The sequence below is a fragment of the Pongo abelii genome, chromosome 4 (assembly GCF_028885655.2).
Source record: "Pongo abelii isolate AG06213 chromosome 4, NHGRI_mPonAbe1-v2.0_pri, whole genome shotgun sequence".
NCBI classification, from domain to species: Eukaryota; Metazoa; Chordata; class Mammalia; order Primates; family Hominidae; genus Pongo; species Pongo abelii.
The window spans coordinates 37,971,421-37,992,975 of NC_071989.2; the positions used below are offsets into that span (position 1 = coordinate 37,971,421).

Here is a 21,555-nt window from a genome sequence, read left to right on the forward strand (position 1 = left end):
TTTTTTCTTTTCTTTTTTTTTTTCTTGAGACAGAGTCTCACTTGGTCACCCAGGCTGGAGTGCAGTGGCACGATCTTGGCTCACTGCAACCTCTGCCGCCTGGGTTCAAGCGATTCTCCTGCCTCAGCCTTCTGAATAGCTGGGATTACAGGCACCTGCCACTGCACCTGGCTAATTTTTGTAGTTTTAGTAGAGACGGAGTTTCACCATCTCGGCCAGGCTGGTCTTGAACTCCTGACCTTGTAATCCACCCGCCTCGGCCTCCCAAAGTGTTGGGATTACAGGCGAGAGCCACCGCACCCGGCCACATTTTCTTTTAGGATTGATAAAAGAAGCATACATTTATTTTAATTGTCTACTTCTTTAAAACTTTAGATGATCCTTTTTTCAGATTCACTGCAAATAGGCAGGTTTTGGGTTCACTAGAGGAAACACAGATTTACTGCAGATGCTTAAAATACTGGTAATTTAAACTCTAGTGAATATAATTTGTTTTGGTTATTATACTATTAATGAATATTATATGTTTCCTGGATCTATTTTGTAAAATATACTCTGTGCTTTGAAGCAAAAGTTATTTGTTTGAATCTGACACTTTATTTTATCAGAAGTCTAATCATTACTCTTCATTAGAATAGGGGACAAATACTGATATGATATAGTACTTATCACTTTGTTTTTCTCATCTTTATTATTTCTTTTAAAAAAATCTTTTTAATTTTATTTTTATTTTTTGAAACATAGTCTTTCTCTGTTGCCTAGGCTGGAGTGCAGTGGTGTGATCTCAGCTCACTGCAACCTTCACCTCCCGGGTTCAAGTGATTCTTGTGCCTCAGCCTCTCAAGTAGCTGGGATTACAAGCGTGCACTACCATGCCCAGCTAGTTTTTTTTGTTTTTTCTTAGTAGAAACAGGGTTTCACCACGTTGGCCAGGCTGGTCTTGAACCCCCAATCTCAGGTGATCTACCCAGCTCAGTCTCCCAAGGTGATGAGTGAGCCATCGCGCCTGGCCTCATTCTCTCTTAAAATAATAACTTTATAAATTTTTTGTAACTAGCAGATTCTTGATTCAGGTGCAGTTTTTTAGATTCTCTATTCTATGTTCTCTTCTTTGAAATAACGTTTACTGTAGGAATCCAGATTCAAACCCTGCAGTGAAGTGTCTTTTCCTATGGCCACCGATTTAACAGTGATCTCATTTGGGAAGTTACAATGTGAGATGAAGGGCCAATCACGTGCTGCCTTAGACTTCACAAGCAAAAGAATGAGGACCAAAAGGAGGGCTTATCCAGTTTAATAGTTTATCCATTTCCTAGTATCATTTAACCCCATTACAAGCTATATTTAAAAACATCCACTCCTTAGTAGTGCCAGCATTTGCAAATGAAGATTTTTCTGCTTCTATTTCTAGTCCTTTGAAACCATAGAAATAATCAATGTATCCCTTTTGATTAAACAGGAGCTTTTTTTTCCCCTTCTCTACACAAAATTTGATATTTAATAAGTATTTAAATTTATTTAGTAGGTATTTAACTTGTGTAGACATGATTGCCATGAATGGCAAAGCTAGATAGGGAATCAGCCACTAGGTGATACTTAATTTTATTATTATATTGTTATATTTACTTATTATTATTAGGTAATACTTATTCACTAGGGAGAAACATACTTCCTCTATAAAATATAAAAAAAGAGAACTTGATTTGCAGATATTTAAAAATGTTGAGAATGATACTATTCTTTTCATAATGTGTAAACAAATAATACAATAATGACTAGAGCTCCATTGTCTAACCCTAGCACCATATCACATCCCACTGATGGACCAAGTGAAGGACTTTATGTCTTGTAGGATTTTCTGACAGTTTTTCTCCCTCAGCCTGAATCTGATGAATGATCTTTGGTAACAAGTTTTCCAGCTGTTCTATCAGAATTCTGGCCAAACTTTCACAATTATATATAGTGTGGGGAAGAACAAGTTCTATAATTAAAATGTATCCCGGGATAGTATTTTTCCTTTTTGGAAACGATAGATAGTGGTCTTGTAGGAGGATGGGTTGAGAGACCCCCAAAGGACTAAATAAAAGAGTATGATATTTAAAACATCTTTACCTGTACTGTAGTAAGATAAATAATATTTTACATATCCTGCGTAGTTCATCTATACAGGAAGATTCAGCTTTTCCTGTGTTTTCTTGGTTTTACATACTTAGTGATTTCCAAGATCTGATTACATATATTTCTTATCTAGCAGTTAGAGATTTAAAAAGTTTCATGCATTACTGGTTTATTTATATAAACACAGGATTGATGGTCATTATCTTTATGCCTATCTCTGTTGATAAATGAAGAAATGTAAAGGAGCCCAGGTCTGTGTAGCCCAAACATAGAAAAACCAGGTGGAGTTTGGTTTACACTATGGGTCTTAAATGAAGAGAAATAGCCATATAGTGCTTCCCATGCCTTCTCACAACCTGGTCTCCATAATAAATGATAAATATGTCATATAAACAGATAAGGCTCCTCTTCTCTGGAAATGACTAGCCTGAGGCCCCAGCGCCCCAGGCTCCTCTTAGGCATGAGGGGCTCCATATCTTGACACACCTACCATGTCTTGGTATCCTATTCTGTGCCCACCAGTGGGAAGCTCTGCTGCATCTAAGTGGATCCCATGAGGTGGGACCTCTGGGGTCATTTGCCTTGTAGGACGACCACCCACCTGGGTCACTCACCCTGTGGACTCCTGTTCCCAGTCTCCTGTTTGTTTCCTGCTCACAGACTATCATTGATAAGAATAATTACCAGACTTTCTTCAGTCATTACTTGTGCCTTCTTTGCCTTCACAAATTCTTCTCAAGTAACAGGGTTGGAGCAAACTTTTACTGTTTTGAATTAGATGAACAAAACTGTATTTAATTTTACTTCCCAAGAGACCTTCCATTTTCTCTGAGAACTTTTTCTTGTGATGAAATTCTTTAAGCAGGTTTATTATCAGATACAGATGGGATTCATTTAGTGCCAAGGATGACTACTAGGTTCCAGATTTTTGCTGCTTTAGTGGTTACCTTTATTTTACAGCACAGACTGTAAATGAGTTATTTTAGTAAAAGCATTTTCCGTGAGTTTCATGGAATTAATTTGATAATTAGATGCCAGTTTTTAAAACGCATAATATATGCATCTGTATCAAATATGTATGACAGGTGCAAAGCAACACTTTCCCTTACTTGGTTTTTCTGCAGCAGCCCCCACATTTATGAAAGTACTATGGCATTTTTTCTTTTCACCATTGCACTCCTATCTGGCCTATTAGAGAATTTTTCAGGATACGGAAGGGAGAAGATTGAGATGATTTCTGGCCCAAAAAAAAAAAAAAAAAAAAAAAAAGACAGTTGCCACAAGTCTGGCCCATGGTAGAATTTCCTTGGAACTGGAGGAATGTGGAGGAGGGGAAAAGGAGAGGCATATGCTCACTTAGCAAGATGTGTAGAGAAAATGTCTGCCTTTAAACTTTTCCATTGAGGGGATGTCTGTAGAGATCAGGTGGTGCTGATGAGTCTTAGTTATTGGAGACTGGGGCTTACTCACCATGTTTGCTTCCTGAACTTTAGAGGGATGAGGCCAAGTCTTGTGGCCCATGCGTGTGGCAAGGCCATCCCAAGTTTGAGAAAAACAAGGCTTTGGGAGAGAGTGGAGGGAACAAAGACAGGACAAATAGCCTGGAAAAGTTGAAACAATTCCCATGTTACTCTCATACTTCCCTGGCCCAATATTTTAATATAGAAAACAGTTTTTCTTTCTCTGTGAAGAATATCTTGGGCTTGTGGAAGTCTGAAGAAAGTTCTTTCTCCAGTATTTTTTTGTTTTTATCTATTTTCTTTTTATTTGTTTTGGGTTCACATCTTGATCTTCTTTCTTAGTGTCTGGAATCTGCACACACACACACACACACACATCTTGATCTTTCTTAGTGTCTGGAATCTGCACACACACACACACACACACACACACACACACATCTTGATCTTTCTTAGTGTCTGGAATCTACACACACACACACACACACACACACACACACACACACACACCCCATTCAAATGGGGATAGTCCCGAGGATGTCTGTAACTCTAAGACTGCCTCTATACAAGTCTGCAAAATTGTGTGACAGACTCCTTCACGGACAGGTGTCAGGCTTTTCATTTGAAAATTGTGAAAAGTGCTTGTTCAGGGAATCACTGCATTAGCTTATCCATTCTTGTACTATATGACAAAAACCAAACGTGAAAAAACCAGATGGAGTTTGGTTTACAGTATGGGTCAGCAGCTGTGGAGGATCCGGAAATGGGGTTTCAACATAATCATGTTTAAGGTATAAAGTTATGAAGGCTGTTGGCTTTCTTTTAGCATGTGGAATAAGGGCGGTGTTTAGATGTGTGCATTGCAGATCCCTAAGATGTTATGCAGGCATTGATTTCTTTTATAGTAACATTTGTGAACTGGGAACTAGTGGGCTTTTTAAAAAATGATTTTAGTAATATCTCCTTTTTAATACAAACTTGCTAAGGTTTCTACTGGGTTAGGTGGGTTTGGATATGATTAAATGTCGGCTACCTTCTTTCTGCCCTATCTCTCCAAATAGGGCTTTGCATGGTTAAGTAGTAAGGGAATGAACAGTGGAGTTGGAGAAACCTGCTTATTGACCCAGCTCCTCTATGTGCAAGTTATTATGTGACCTTGGGAAAGTTACCACTCTCTACAGCCTCAGTTTCTTCATCTGTGAGATGGGATGAGATAATTAATTTTGTAGTAGTTGTGAGGACTCAATTATGTTAAATAATATAAAGTTCCAGTACCTAATAATTTCCTTTCTACCATGTCCTAAAATGTAAATCATTTCTCTCTTTGGTTTCCTTCTCCTCCTCCCCTTATTTGCTTCCCTGGTTCCTCTAAAAGTAAACAAAAAAAAACCACAGAAATAAATTATTTGGAAATTGTTGTGGTCTTTTCACTTTTGCTAAGGGGTAATTCCAAAATTCCTATTTTGGAATTTTGACACTGCTAGCTTGACATCGTGCTCTCTTTCTCCCCGTCCTACCCCTCTCTTTTTTCTTTGGTCTCTGCAGAGAAGAAAAAAATCTCTCTGTTGAGCACATTAAGGTCTTGTAACTCCTTCTAGTCATGCTTACGGTCTTCTATTTCAGTTCTTGTGTCTTATTTTTGGGCAAATTTGTGGTTACCCTCCACTACCAAATTAAAGGGTTAAAATGAAAATGGGCTTTGGTTTAAAAGAATAAGCTTCATTTTGTGCTGAAATGTATAGTTCAGTTTCGGCAGCTAGAGGAAGCCATTAGTGAACCCACATGTTTTAGGAAATGAAGTAGATTAGTGTAAGAATAAAACACTTTGTCAATTTAATTAAGCAAATAAGTTTATTAAAATATGCAGACTAATTTCAGAACCTAGTTCTTTGCACTGCAGTGGCCTTCTGCCATTGGAATCTCATGATATAATGTGAGGGCTTTCTCTTTGATTCTGTAGATCTCATGTCTTGATGTTCCTTCCTGGTTCTCTGGTCCTTTTATTCAAATATGCTCTCTATGCTTTATTTGCTGCATTTCTCAGTAAATCCGTAGGTCTGAATGTGTCACACTCCCAGTAAAGAAGCACTTCTTCAAGAACAGGATGAAGAAAGTTTGGGGTGGTTGGTTGATCGAGGGATTGTACTCTTTCTAAGTATTTATAGCTCATCTGTCTTCTGATGTTGGTTCCTTAGGCTTCTAGCAGGCACGTGTCGCATTGTTGTTAAGCAAAGCCGGTATGTATGTTTGACAAGTTAGCAGCGTGGCAGCTCAGCTTGCTTCCCAGCCCTGCTGCAGTCTCAGGGATTGTTTGGTTTGGCAGGTAGCCAGCTCTCTGCTATAAGATGCATTTCCTTGACAGGATAAAGTGTGGAGCCGCATTAGCTGCAAAGTTTACAAAGGTTAGCTAAACACACACAATAAATATTAATAAACAAAAAAGGCCCACCCACCTTTGGCTTTAAATTTTGTTTCTTCATTTCGTGTTTTAGAATCCTTGTAGTATTTGATTAATAACCGGTCTTAGGGTAATTGAGCCTTAAGTATCCTCTGCCTAAGTCAGATTGCTCACTGGCCTCTCATTTGCTGCTTTAGTGACTCATTGCCACAGTACATGGGGCTCTGGAATGACTGTTTAGTTTAAGGGGTCTTATTTGCCTCTCCCTGTTTCGGCATGAAAGGAGGGTAAATATGCTTCTCCGTAAGAATGTATACTAATCAGCTATATGTGTGTGTAAAGGCTCCGGAGGGTACAGGATGTGAACAGGAATAGAGATGAGGTGTCCTTGGACTCCCTGGAAAGCAATCGGACCTTGGTCTGTTGGCTTGGGCAGTTGCTTCTCTCTAACATTTACACCCTCAGTGAAGAGGGAGAGAGTAACAGTAACCTGCTGCCCCTGGAAACTGCCTGTTTGGCTGGATGTCTTGGAATTTATCAGGCCTACATTGTGGATCTTTTCCAATTCTGCACCCTGCTCACTTGAAAACATATTTGAGAACTAGTAATCTTAGACTGCTGAGCCAGACCTCTAGAGAACCAAGAAAGAGAAATAACTCTAATACTGTGCCCTTAATATTGTCCTGGGCCATTTATGGGTGGCTGAGATTTCTGAAAGCCTTTGACAGCCGCTTTCATTATTCTGTGATTCATGTACATTCTCTCTCTCTAGGACCACATTAGGAGGAATCTAACCCTGCTACATTTGTAGGATACCTGAGTATAATAATGATGAGGAAATCAAAGTATTCCTCATGGAGTAATGATTTTAATTTGAAAATTGTCTCCAGCTCTACCTAGCAAAGCAATCCATTTAGGCATGGGTGAACTGTAGCTTTTAATTCATTCCTTTGGTGAACATTTTTTGAGCACCAGACACTAATCTAGGCACTTGGGGTATGTTGCCAAACAAAACTGACTGAGATCTTTGCCCATGAAATATGTGTTCTAGTGGGGAAGGCAGACAATCAGCATCATTAATAAATAAGTTATATATTATATTAAAAGATGATACATGCTATAAAAGAAGAGTAAGGGGAGTTCTGGGGCACAGTTTTAAATCGGGTGGTTTGAATAGCAATGACATTTAAGCAAAGATTAAAAGAGATGAGTCTTGGCTCAGATGGATTTCTTCTACATAGGGTTTCATAAACATGACTTCATGAAGTTATGTTTGTGACTCTCCTCATGTTTCCATATACCTGGCTGTGACCATCTGGGAATTTCCAGTGGTCTATCTCAAATTAGTCTCAGTGGTGGAGTACTAGAAACTGCACTTTGTAGACCATGAGCTATTGATATACTTAATTACATCTTCCCAACCAGGAGCAATTTTATTAGGAGAAAATGTGACTTTTATATGTATGTATTATAAACTAGGTTTTACAAGCATAGATACAAAGCAACAGCACCCCCCCCAAAATACCCAAACTGTCAAATTAAATAAATCTTATTTTTTCAAGTTTTTCTGTTAATATTTACTCACTATTATATTTGTTTTATCATCTTTTAGCACTTGCTAGCCTGGGTAGCAGGCACCATAGATTTGAGAAAAATTGTGGAAAGCAAGCCTAAAATTGTGAAAACCTGCCCCTTTAACTTAATTTTCCCCCCAACTGATGGGGAAAACACAGCCATTCTGATTTGATTTTCTCTGTACAATATCCCAATCCTCTTCAGTGGTACATAGATTAAGAACCACTCTTCTAGAATAAGTCTGTTAAATCAGATATGAATTAAATAAGAGTCTTGTAGACTCTTTTCAGCTTTCTCCTTAGTTCCTCTGGAATCTCAGGTAAGGGTTTGTAGCCATTTACCTATTTTTTTGGCCTATTTTTTTGCCATTTACATGGGAGTCAGAATTTTTATTTCTTTCTTTTTTTCTTTTCTTTTTTTTTTTTTTTTTAAGAGACAGAGTCTCACTCTGTCACCCAGGCTGGAATGCAGTGGCACAATCATAGCTCACTGAAGCCTCAAACTCCTAGGCTCAAGCAATCTTCCTGCCTCAGCCTCCTGAGTAGCTGGGACTACAGGCGCATGCCACCATGCCCAGCTGGGAGTCAATATTCTATCAAAAAGGATCTCAGGGATTTCAAGATATTCTGTCTTAACAAAAGAGTGGAATGAGTAGAGACAAGGAACCAAAGAAATTCAGCCCAAAGTAGATTTAGGAGACGTAGTCGTGATTTTCATTTTACCACTAGAACTATAAAATGCTAATATCTAATCATACCCTTTTCCCCTTTAGTCCCTATATATAGTTTGGCAAGTGATAGATTATTAATAAACGTTGAATGAATGCTTCCACTCATATCTTGTTCTATCAGAGTGAGTTCTATAGAACCTAGTATATAGGGTTTCTGTTTACCAACATTAGCTTCATCTTTTTTTCCTTTAATTCTATCCGTGCTATCCCTCCCACCTCTGCCCTCTTACCACAGACAAAAATTAAAAACAGGCTGTAGTTCTCACTGAGAACTTGTGGTTCTTTTCAGCCCCAGAGTACCACTTATTTTCCTTACCAGTAATGAATTCATAGGATCATAACTTCAGTGAAACTTCTCTTAAACAGCTTTTCATTCAGGTTAATGTCAAGTCTTTGTATTCTGTATCTCTGTTTTACTTCTGCTGTTGTCCTGCTGTTTTATCTCATAGATAGGGAGACATTATTAAATGCCTACAAATGTGTGTTGTTTCTGAAAAAGCTTTATGAGATTTGGATCTTTGTGAACTAAAACCAATAACCACCTGGTCTCAATCTGCTGTCCAGAGGGACATATTGTATGTGTGTAAGAGCATGAAATCCGCTTCAGTGGTAAGTGTAACTGAGTTATGTGGATTTAGCATTCCATGATGCCAGCCTTACGTGGTAATGGACCTGGGAAACCTAATTTTGTGGTTTCAAGGCTGTCCAGAAAGGGAGATAATGTCAGGAAGAGAACATCTTTTTTATTTTTATGGAGTATCACCCAGATAATAAGTGATGGAATGGAATTTTACTTCAGGAACACAACTTTATGGTTTAAAAGAAAATGTCTGAAAGTTAGAGGTAAACCATCAGGATGATATTTGATATAGTAGACTAGCCATCAAAGTACCAGCAGGATTGTTTCCATTTTTATCTGGCCTCTTTAGTCAGCCACTGCGCTTTTCCTTTGCAGAGTGTTGTTCGCTGCCTGTGGCATCCAAAGCTGAACCAGATCATGGTTGGAACTGGAAATGGATTGGCTAAAGTCTATTACGACCCCAACAAGAGTCAGAGGTACTTCATAAGTATTGCCTGTTTTAGATGGATGACAACAGCTGGGGGGGAGGGATTTCCCTCCCACCCCCCGCTTTTATTTATTTCCCACTTTGATGGAGATCCACCCATTTAGAAAATGCAGCTGGCACAAAGTAAAGCCTCAAACTCCTGGTATTGTGCTTTAAAAAGGATTTGAATATCGCCCTTGATCCACACTGAATTCAAAGCGAAAGTTTCCTGGGGATTTGCAGTTGTTTAGCTGAAATGTTGAGTGCAAGGGGGAAAAACGTTCTGCCCACTTTGCATACCACCCTGGACAGAGGCATTAGCAGTGATACATGTAAGAGATTTAACAAAGCAGGAAACTAACCACTTACAGGAAATGGAATCGACTTGTCCATTTTGCTTCTTTCTTTTTTGGCTTCTAGCAGTTACTGGTTTGGATGTTTGGCAAGATTATTCTCTGTCCGCAGAAAGGGACAGCACAGATACGTTTCCCCTCAACCCCCATGCCCACCCAAGTTTCAAACTTAAGCATACCACTGTATTTCAAAAGTCTGAAAACATAACTAGAGGTTCAGTCATTTCCTCAGTTATTTCCATTTTGCTTAGGCATGAAGATGGATATGTGTCATCACCCAGAAAAGATGGTTTTGTTTCTCTCTCTTAAAGTACAGTGACGATTAGCTCTTTCTTTAGAGTAAGACTTGGTTAACTAGCATTAAAATTCACATGTGAAATTTACTGCGGTCCCATATAAACCTGTTTTAAGGTCCCACATCCTTTAAGGAAAGGAAAGCCACCCTCTATTAATGAATATTCATTGGCCATAATTTTGCTCTGAATAGAAGCAGACAGCCCCGTCTTCCTTCAGAGCTTCCTGGACTAGAGTGGGAATCCTGGCCTTATACAATGAAGTATATTTATGGTATTTGAAAACAAATAGGATTTTATTTGTTTTTTTAAAAAAGAAATTAAAAATGCTAATGTACTTAGGATGGGAGTCTGTTTCACTTGAGAAAATGATGAGCCTCATTTGATAGCACCGATTTAGAAGGCACTTTCTGTGGAAGCTTTGCTTTAAGAAATTTACTTATTTGTATTTGCTTCTCTTGAAAAGGATAACTCTGTACTACTAAGGAGAAGTGCAATGTTCTAAGCACATTTTTGGTTAATCCCACACATTCTTGGGCCGTAGCCCCTCGGCAACACTGCCAAGCCAACTCAGTTCCAGACACTTGTACTCTTGTATTTGAAAAGTGGACATATGCCATTTGGGGTGTAGACCACCCAGGTTGCTTTCGTCTGAGACATAAACTAAAATTTTAACCCTGTGACCTTTAGAGTGAAAAGGTTGGGTAATTTTATTATTTAAGATCTTAAAATTTCACATTATTCCTATAGGTTTTGTAAACTTGTGTCCTGTTGCCCTGTTACCTCTCCAACCCTCTTGCTTGGTAATAACCACTAACTGACAGACTTGCTTTTCCATAAGTTTAAGCTTTTATCACTGAGATCCCATCTGTTGCCATCCCTCAGAAAGTCAAGGACTTGTGTAGATGGAGTGCATGCACAGAGTATGTTCCTGAAAGTATCTCATGTTTTCAACATGAAATTTTCTGTTTCTAAGACCAAGTAAAGAAAATTTGCTTTTACACCCCTTAGGGGAGCAAAATTATGTGTGGTTAAAACCCAGCGGAAGGCAAAACAAGCTGAGACTCTAACTCAGGACTACATCATCACCCGTAAGTCGTTAACATGCCTCTCAATCATGCATCTCTCTTCTACTCTCATGTGGTTTTGATTGCATAGCTTTAGAGACAGAAAAAGCCCTCAGAATTCAGACATATATTACAAAATTGCCCATTCATGTGGATAGGATTAAGAGTCATGTAACAGCTAACCTCTTTGGCTTCTGTGACTCATCACAGGGACAGGGTTATTTCATGCAGCTTTCAACCGAAAAGGGAAAAGCATGTTTGAGTCCAGTACATTACTTTATAGCAGTTTTTTCAGGAGTAATAGTCTGTTCTAAGTGTGAACAAGAAAGAGTGCTGGTCTTGGAATCAGGAGGCCTGGGTTTGTCCAGTTCCACCACTGATGTTGAACAACTTAACTTTTAATCAGGGAAGTGCGGCGACCAGAGGAAAGGTCTCTTCCAGCTTTCTCTGAAATTCTATGACCATATGCTAGACTGATCCACAGGAATTTGTATATAAAATTAACTACCTGGGGTATGAGTAGAAAGCTTACTAGGGCAGAGTGGTTTCTCTCACGTATGTCACACAACCTCATTAATCTGGCAGATGTGTGTTCCCAGAGCCACAATCTCAAACCTGCAACAGTTGATAGCTAGGAAAGAAATAATGGATGCTACAGCGATTATCGTTAGCGGATGGCCCTGTGGACTTTATCAGTGACTCAGTCTGGAGCCCAGGGGGCGCTGTACTGCCGGGTTTTCTCACTGGTGGTGGGTCTCATATGAGACCAAGTCCCTTGGAGCTTATGACCAGTAAAGAGATCCCATGACACTTTTTGCAAGAGTAGAAGTGTTAAAGTCAGTGTCATAACTAGTCTAGCTCATGTAATTACATGCGGCCTACTTAAATTCCTCCAGTCGTTTGAAGTGAAAAGCTATTTTCCCCCCTCCTAAAAATACTGTTGTGTTGTGTTGCCCAACTGAGTGACGGGTGGCTATGTTTCTCAGCTCCCCTGACTCAAGGCAGGCATGTTTTACTGGTGAGTGATATGGTCTGGCCCCAGTTGGCAGTATAGGTAGAAGGTAGGAGGGGATACTGGAAGAGGTTTTGAGGTGTTATAGACATTTTATTGATATTATAAATTCCCTTTAACCTTTCCCTTCCTTCCCCTGGTCCCCTGGGAAAAGTTTCTTTTAAAAGGGGTTTAATCTGCATGTAAGAGTCAAAAGAAACTGTGCTGGTACTTTTCTGGGGCAAAAAAAGAGTTATTTAATACTTCCCCTAATAACTCTTTCCTTTTCCCCTAGAATATTATACTGCTTCCCTTTTTAAATTCTTATAATCTTTTATATTCTAAAATTTAATTTTGACATTGAGTAAACATTAACAGCAATTGAACACATATTACTTTGGTTTTTATTTTCTTATTTTGCTACCATATAGCAGGAGGGATAAGGCCCCATTAAGTCCCCATGCCAAGAGATTTAGGCACCGCTTGCATTCATGGCAACCTTTATCCCAGTTTCAGTGGGATAAGTGTTTCTCCCTTCCGGTTACTCAGTGTTGTCAACTCCTCCTGAGAGGTGGTCACATTTCAGAAACGTGTGAAGTGATTCCAGTGTTTATGAGACATCTGAGGAAACTTCGGGGCTGACAGCAAGCTGTTGGCATTATTCACATTTGGGTCCTGTAAGAAAAAATAAGAGGCAGTCCCAATATGTGTTTCTTTTCAAAACCACAGTAATTAAGTTTTAACTGCTACCCATGGTTTGGGAGATGGGGAGCCTCACCGATATTTCCGTGACAATATTTGACAGTATTTCCTGAGTGCTGTTAGCTGCCAGGAGAGGTGAGCAATGAGTCTGGTCTCAAGCAAAATTGGCTAATTGGTTACAGTAAGACTGTCTTTTATTATTAGATCAAGGCTGTCATTATGACTTCCATTTCATCTTTCAGTTAGTCATGCTTTAGCTATGTTTTTGGATGGAGAGGTTATTATTATAATGAAATTTTTCAAATGTGACTTCTTATAGCTCATGCCTTGCCTATGTTCCGTGAGCCCCGCCAACGGAGTACAAGGAAACAGCTGGAGAAGGACAGACTGGATCCCTTGAAGTCGCATAAACCCGAACCTCCTGTAGCAGGCCCAGGTGACTGTGATCCAGCTAGTGACCTGCAGAGGGGGTTCAGAGGCAGGGTGGGGTAATTGATATAAAATTGGGAAGGTCTTTTGGGCCTGGATGCTTCTTTGTCTTCAGAGAGATTTTACTAGTGTTTTAAAAATGTTTTCTTTTTAGTAACACAAGAACTGATGCAGAATCCAGATATATAAAGCTGATAAAAATTGAGCTTCTATACTGAAATAGGGAGGAAGACTGGGGCCCTTTCTGCTTGGTCTCCAACTAGAGTTTTCCTAGCTGGCCTCAGGGGAACTCGGGGGCTCAGTGGACCTTGGAACCCCGTGTTAAAACCACTGCTCTCAATACTGGCTTAATGTACAACCCTGGGCACTTTGACCAGAATCCAGGCTGGATTACGTTTCACACAAGGCAGAATGTGGCCATCATTTAGATTTGTGTTGATATCACTAGAAGATGAATAAAAGTCTTTAGAGTTTTTAAGAAGTAGGTACCAGAAGAAAGCCAAGCAGCACTGGCTAATAGTATAGCACGTACCTTCATTAGAATTTCATTTTCTGTTATCATCTGTGTAGTTTCTATTTGGTCTGCTCATTCAGCATAGAAAACATTTTGCATATCTATCTTAATTATTTCTTTTCATTTTTTTCTAACACCATCCTAACTAAAGTTTCCAAAAAAGATTCTTTCTTGGATTATTGTGAACCCTTCCAACTATGCACCTTAGTCTCAAGTCACTCCCTGTCTCCCACCTCACTTCTATTTGTCTTATACACAGCTTTAATCCCTAACTCCATTAGCTTTTTATGTTGCTACAGCCTCCAAACCTTCATAAGCTTCCCACTGTCCAATTGTCTTTCCAGAGATTCAAGGTTCTGTACAGTCCAAATCAAATCTACCCCTGTAGCTTTACACCTTACTTCTTTCCTGCTCTGATCTTTTGAGATTACTGTTGGTTCAGTCCTGTCCCCAAATACCCATTGAACTTTCTTCTTTCTGCATTTTTGTACTTAACCCATTCTGCTTATTGAAAATAACCTTCTTTACCTCCTGAGCTTTCACAAATTGGATCCATCTCTTTCATAAAGACCTGTTCAACCACCTGAGCATGAAGTGCTGTCTTCCTCTAAGTGCCATAATAGTTACTGGCCATACAAATTATCTCACAGTTAATTATTTCCTGCCTTATTTAGTTTCTTCTTATCTTGATTTATGAAATTAATCTTTTAGTGTTATTTGGCTTTTCATATGTTTATCTTCCTAAAAAGTCTTACATCTTTCTGAGTACCAGTCACTATACTAGCTGCTAGAGATCTAGTGGGGAACAAATCCCTGCCCTTAAAGAGGTTCCTATTTCATAGGGAGATTATAGTACAGCAGAGCAACATGAATCAGTATGTTCAGCTTATTTGTTTTCTCTTGTAATACTCAGCAAAGTACCTGTAAGGGACTTGGAAGATGCCAAGCCCTAAGATATGTTTATTTAAATAGCATCTAATGAATGTTGTTTATTTTTATTAATTGAATTCTAAATGTTGATGCCAGAGGAACTTTTTAAAGCATATAGATGGCAAACTATCTGTAATTTTTTCTATATTGGTATCATTCTGTAAGTTAAGCAACTGAGACATAACCAAAAAATCTCTTCCTATTTAAAAGTGCTATGGGGAAGTTGAGGTTTGGTGATCTCTTACTTTGGTTCTGATTGTCATAAATCTAAGCTGAAAGGATGAAACTCAAGTACTCTTGAGATTTGTGCTCAGATAAGTACAGTGTGCACAGATATACCTATGTATCCTCATGCTCATTCAGTTTCTAATTTGATTTTTTTTCTTTTGCAACAGGTCGTGGTGGCCGAGTTGGAACCCACGGGGGTACTCTGTCTTCCTATATTGTGAAGAACATTGCTTTGGACAAGACCGATGACAGTAATCCTCGGGAAGCCATTTTGCGTCATGCCAAAGCAGCAGAAGACAACCCATATTGGGTTTCTCCAGCATATTCCAAGTGAGAATATAGCTTTTTAAAACAGGAAAATTGTTATGTTTAATGAATTGGGGAGAACATAACAATGTTGTTTTTGAGTTCTAACTTCTCTATTTCTTATTTCATACTTAGATATGAAAAATAGGCCAGATACTCATGGTCTTTAAACCTAGGCATTTGTATGTGTCATAAGACTCTAAAATCATGAATTTTAAAACTAGGCCCATTCCATCAGAGTTGTAGCATAGTGTAAACCATTATGTGAAGCCCATCCTGCCTATGATTAAAACAAACAACAAACAAATCACTGCTTATGTGCATTATCTTAGTTGAGGAGGGTTAAAAGCAAATGAAGCAGTTTGTAGGTCTGTTATTATGAACTCACTTTTATTTATAGAGCTGTATATGTAAATAACACTGCAGAGTAGATCCTGCCTGCTCGTATTCCCTCAGACAGCTTAGCATGGATGAATAGGTAGTGGTTCCTAAAGCCATCAAACCAGCTACATTTACATTAAAGATAGGTACTATTATAGAATTTTCCGTTTTTATTTTTATTTATTTATTTAGAGTCAGGATCTTGCTCTGTTGTCCATGCTGGAGTACAGTGGCACGATCATAGCTCACTGTAACCTCAAACTCCTGGGCTCAAAGGATTCTCCTTCCTCAGCCTCCTGGGTAGCTAGCACGACAAGCATGCACTGTCACACCCAACTAATGTTTTAATTTTTTGTAGAGACAGTGTCTCATTCTGTTGCCCAGGCTGGTCTTGAACTTCTGGTCTCAAGCAGTCCTCCCACCTCAGACTCCCAAAGTGCTGGGATTACAGGCATGAGCCACTCCACCTGGCCAGAATTTTCAGTTTCTAAATTTTTGAACTTTTTAAATTTAATTTTAGATATTTAGGAAAGTTGCAGAAATAGTACAGAGAGTACATATATACTATTCACCCAACTTCCTCCTAATTTAACACTTTACATAATCTTAGTACAATTAATTATCAAAACTATAAAACTAACATTAGTATAATACTATTAACTAGGCCAGGTTCATTAGCTCATGCTTGTAATCCCGACACTTTGGGAGGCCGAGGCAGGCAGGTCACTTGAGATCGGGAGTTCAAGACCAGCCCAGCCTGGCCAACATGGTGAAAGCCTATCTCTACTAAAAACACAAAAATTAGCCAGGTGTGGTGGCGTGCGCCTGTAATCCCAGCTATTAAGGAGGCTGAGGCGGGACAATTGCTTGAACCCGGGAGGTGGAGGTTGCAGTGAGCCAGGATCACACCACTGCACTCTAGCCTGGGTGACAGAGTAAGACCCTGCCTCCAAAAAAAAAAAAAAAAAAAAAAAACTGAAACTATAGACCTTAGTTAGTTTTTGCCAGTTTTTCACTCATGTTCTTTCTCTATTCCAGGATCCCACATTGTACTTAGTCTCCTCCCATCATAACAGTTACCTTTCCTGTGTTTCATGATTTTGATGCTTTTAATGAATACTGGTCAGTTATTGTGTACACTTTTCCTCAGTTGGGGTTTGCTTGATATTTTCTTATATTTGGAATGAGACCATGCATGTTTGGCAAAAATAACACAAGAGAGGTGTTGTGTCCTTCTCAGTGGATGTCTTATTACTGGTGATGCTAACTTTGGCCACTTGCGTAAGATTATATCTGCCAAGTTTCTCCACTGTAAAGTTGCTTTCATTCTGTTTTCAATTGATAAACTTCTTGGGAGTGATATTTTAAGACTATGCAAATCCTGTTTCTCCTCAATTTTGCTAATTTTATCATCCATGAATGAATTTGCCTATAACAATTATTACTATGGTGTTTGCCTAAGGGTGATTTTCTGTTTCCCTCTCTTCTTCTGTGTTTATTAATTGGAATTCTACCTAGAGGAAAAGTTGTTCCTTCTCCCACATTTATTTATTTTTCAAGTATTTTTAAAATATTGGTATGGTCTCTTACTTTATTCTGTGAGGTAAATTCCAATGCTATCATTTAGTTTGTTGCTCAAATTGTTCCAGCTTTGGCCAACAGAAGCTCCTTCAGAATGGCTCCTGGCATCTTTCTCAAGCGCCTATATATTTTTTTAGTACTTCCTTACTTTCTGGCACCACAAGATGTTACAGACTCATCTTTGTTTTTCTTACCCCCGTTCTGGAATCGACCACTTCTCCAAAGAGCCGTGGCTCCTTTTGTTGGAGAATGGTGGTTAGAAACGAAAGGCTGTGTGCTGGCTGTGCTCCTTGCTACTACAGTGCCATTGCTTCTAGGTCCTCTCTGCTGACAAAGCTAGGAAATACATGTATGCATACTAAGCTACCCATCTACACACATCTGTGTTTCTGAATGTATCAATCTGTAGTTATATTTGTAAAACCATGAGTTTGAATTGATGTTTCTGATTTCAGTCCTGTACCACAGGTTCCCTAACTTTTCTCCTTTCTGTATTTGTAACTTCTTTCTCCATGAGAAACCCAGCTCTTATTTGTTCAGTTCTGGCATATACGTAAACTAGTTTTAGAATTGCTAACCCATATCCCTGTAAGAATCACTTTTCCTATCTACATGGCATAGTTTGTTTACAGTTCTTCTTGTCTTTAGCCTTAAAGTATACTTTCTTCACCACCCCAGTGATTGCGGCTATGTTAGCCATTTGAAATGCAGTTAGGTTCATTTTTTAGTGTTTATTTCCCTTTTTTGGATTTTCTTCACATTCTGTTTATTTTTTGGAGTGTGTGAAATATTACTATGGTTCTAGGAGTCAGAGCTTTAAAAGAGATTTGCTTAGAGAAATGTCTCTTCCTCTTCATTCCTGCTCCCTTTTCCTATTCCCAGTCACCCTTTTTTTCAGTCCCTTTCCTATCCACCCCTTGTAGCTAAATAATCTCTTTAGTTCCTGGTGTATCTTTCGTGTATTTCTTGAGCAGATATGTAAGTATCTTCTTACATCCCTGTATTTCCTACATGAAGGGTAGCATAATGTAAATCATCTTTTTTTCTTTTTTGGTCTAAGTTCCATTTGAAAATCTTTGGTGAAGTGTAATTACAACATATGAACACATGTATAGAGTAAAATGTCACCATTTTTAATATACAAATACTACCCACAACCAACTTTTATCACAAAATTATTGCTAATCTGTGATTATCCACAAAGTAGTTGGTTATCTAAATGTTTCTTCATTAACATTTTAGTGTGAAATTTAACTTTAAATGAACTTTGGGAATACTATTTATAAATATGTCAGCAACTTGTTTTGTTATGCCATTTTTGAAATTTGAATTGATCAGTTTAGGATTTTAGCTTCTTTTCATCCCCCAACTTTATTGAGGTATGATTGATTTAAAGATTTGTATATATTTTGGTGTATAACTTGATATAAATTAAGTCATATTGATTTGCTTTTTTTTGGCTTTGCTTCTTTTTCACGTAGAAGTATGCCTTAGAAATCAGTCTACATCAGTTCATAGAGCTCACTGTCATTGATTTTCGTAGTTGCATAGTACTCCGTTGTATGAATTTATCATAGTTAATTCAACCATTCTTCTGTGTAAGGATATTTAGGTTGTTTCAGTATTTTCTAAGTACTAACAATGCTATAGTGAATAGACTTACAGACGTGTATTTTTGTATTGTTGGAGGTATATTCAAGTTTTTTCTTGATGTCTTTATGTATTCCTAAAGTTTTCTCTTTAATTGTGAGAAAACTGGATGCTGGTTACTTTTTAAAACATTAATGTGCTGGAAAAAGCCTTTTATTAACCAACTCAATCTTTATACTGCTACCAGTCCTCTATCTACTCATTATTAGGAGCTATTTGCCTCAAATAAAAACACATCATCTTAGCATGCATTCCTTAGAAGCAGGCCCTGAGATTAAGATTTACATAAAGGTGAATTATTAGGACATGTTCCCAGAGAAAATCGGTAGGGGAGTAGAGATGTGTCATGAAGCCATCAAGTGTGCAGTATCAAGCCAAGTCCCAGGGAGGGTCGCTTTGGCTTAATCCTGCAGGGTAACCCTGGAGACTGTGGTCAGAGTTGTCCTGGTCAGGGCCATGGGAGCTACAGTATTTATACTCCCTTATTTGTTGGTCATTGGTGATGGTTGGAGATGGGTTTGGGAAAGACACTTCAGGCACTGCCAGCTCTCCAGCATTTTAGAGGTAGGTGCTCCTGCTGTGAGTGAAAGCACATTGCCCAGTAATGCTAAAAGGATTTGAGGCAGTCGAGGGGAAGCACTGTGTCCTCTGCTATATGTACTGTAGCAGAACAGACTATGTAATGTCCATGTGGTTGTTCACAATTTATATTAATAAACAATACAGATGGAACATCTCTGAACAGTGAATTGGATAATATCACAACAACTAAGAGGTCATATCAAGGCTGGCCAGCGAAATAGCATGCTTTAGCCGTCATTTGAAAAGTATTTATGTGTGTACAAACTAATCCATGTCAACACATCATTGGCAGTCAGATAAACTTATAGATTATGCCTGTGTTGACACTTCTGTTTTTAATGGAGTATTTTCCATTATTATTAGGGATTTTTTATACTTCAGAAACCTTGTTTAGAAACATACTAAAGATTTGTCAAGAAAACAGTCATAGTTTAAATTTTGTTAAACATGGTGCATGTTATTTCAATGGCTAACTGCTCCAAATATGTGTGTCTGTGTTTACACACAAATCACTGAGATGTCTTCAAAAATATTGACATAAATACTGTTTGCTGATTATTCATTGATATTAGCAATGTATAATATAGCAGTATTAGCAGTGTATAATTAGAAGGTGTCAGAGACCTAACTTATCGCTGGAGAAAATGAAACATCTAGAAGATAACTTTTAAAACCTGCTGGATAACAAGTCATTGCTAGAATCTAGACCAGGAGCCTGGCCTTAGAATTTCCAGGTTATTGTTCTGACATCTAATAAGGAGTTGTTTTGATAAAGGAGTAGCTTCAATTTAGTATGTGGTTTTCATGTCTGAGATTTAAAGTAGTACATACACACAGTAAAAACAAACAAAAGAAATCCAGTGGTACTAAAGGTAGACAATGGAAATTTGAAAGCCTCTCTTTCACTTAACCCCCAGTTCCTTCATTCTACTACTTAGAGATACCAACTGCCTCAATTTATTATACATCCTCTGAGAGAGAGAGATATGTGTAGATACATTCATTGTTTAAAAATGCAGGTATATAGCATGTTTTACAAGCCGATTTGTGGTTTTGTTTTTTACTTAGTATACATTGGAAGATTGAGCCAGATCCATCCAGACATATTTAGCTCATTATTTTTACTTTATGTACCTATTCAATTGTATGGCTATATTACACTTTTCTAAAAAACTATACCCTCTTGAATGACAGTTATGTTGTTTTCAGCCTTTTTCTTTCATAAACAATACTGAAATTAGTATATTTGGACACAGGTATTTGCCCACACATGCAAAACTTCTAGAAATTTTTATCTTTGCCAATCTGATAGGTGAAAATGTATAATTTGTGGTTTTCACCTGCATTTTTATAATTTTTTAGCATCTGTTCTCAAGAAAAGATGCTAAAAGGGGCTTTCTTAAAGCCCCTAAAACCCTGTTTCTTGTGAACTATTTATGTCTTTTGCCCATTTGCCTATTTGTTTTTTTCTTACTGATTTGTAAGAGTTATTTATATTAAGGAGGTTAACCCTTTGTATATCATGTATGGCAAATATTTCTCCCAGTTAATCGCTTTTTATTTTACTTTGTTTATGGCGTTTTTCTCATGTAAAAAAATTTATTTTAGTGTGATGAGATTTAGAAATGGAGTGAGGGGTGCACTTTTGGGGTTTTATTTAGGAAGGCACCTCCCATCCAATATTAGTCTTGAAATTCTCTCAGATTCCCACTTAATACTTTTATGGATTTTTTTTAGAGTTAAGTCTTCAATTCACCTGGAATTATTTTAGTGAAATTGTTATATTAATTACCACAAATTTGGTGTCTTAAAAAGTAGCAATTGATTCTGTCACAGTTCTGGAGGCCAGAAGTCTGAAATCAAGGTGTTGGCAGGATTGTACTTTCTACAGAGACTCCAGGGGAAAATTCATTCTATGCCTCTTCTAGCTTCTAGAGGTTGCCTGATGCCTTGGTTCATAGCCACATCCCTTTAATGTTGCCTGGTCTTCACATTGCCTTCTCCTTTGTCTTCTCCTTTACTCTCTTGTAAGGATACTTACAGTAGCATTTAGAGCCAACCCAAGATAATCCAGGATTATCTCCTCATCTCAAGATACTAACCCTTTTTCCAAATGAGAGAACATTCACAGGTTCCAAGGATTGAAAGTGGATATTTTTGAGCAGACCATTTTTCAACCTACCATAGTAGAGTTCTAATTTACTTATTTCAAGTTGGTTTA

The 21,555-nt window shown here is 38.2% G+C and overlaps 1 protein-coding gene across 4 annotated transcripts in view; it reads left to right on the forward strand.

Annotated features, from left to right (window-relative positions):
- The window catches only part of WDR70 (WD repeat domain 70), a 365,884-nt gene that overhangs the window by 325,211 nt on the left and 19,118 nt on the right, over positions 1 to 21,555 (forward strand). For all 4 annotated transcript variants that reach the window (XM_054555494.2, XM_054555493.2, XM_002815513.6 and 1 more), the window contains exons 14-17: positions 9,237 to 9,337; positions 10,985 to 11,064; positions 13,053 to 13,169; positions 15,002 to 15,164. In XM_054555494.2, the coding sequence (XP_054411469.1) occupies positions 9,237 to 9,337; positions 10,985 to 11,064; positions 13,053 to 13,169; positions 15,002 to 15,164 (461 nt within the window). The remainder of the gene's footprint in view (positions 1 to 9,236; positions 9,338 to 10,984; positions 11,065 to 13,052; positions 13,170 to 15,001; positions 15,165 to 21,555) is intronic.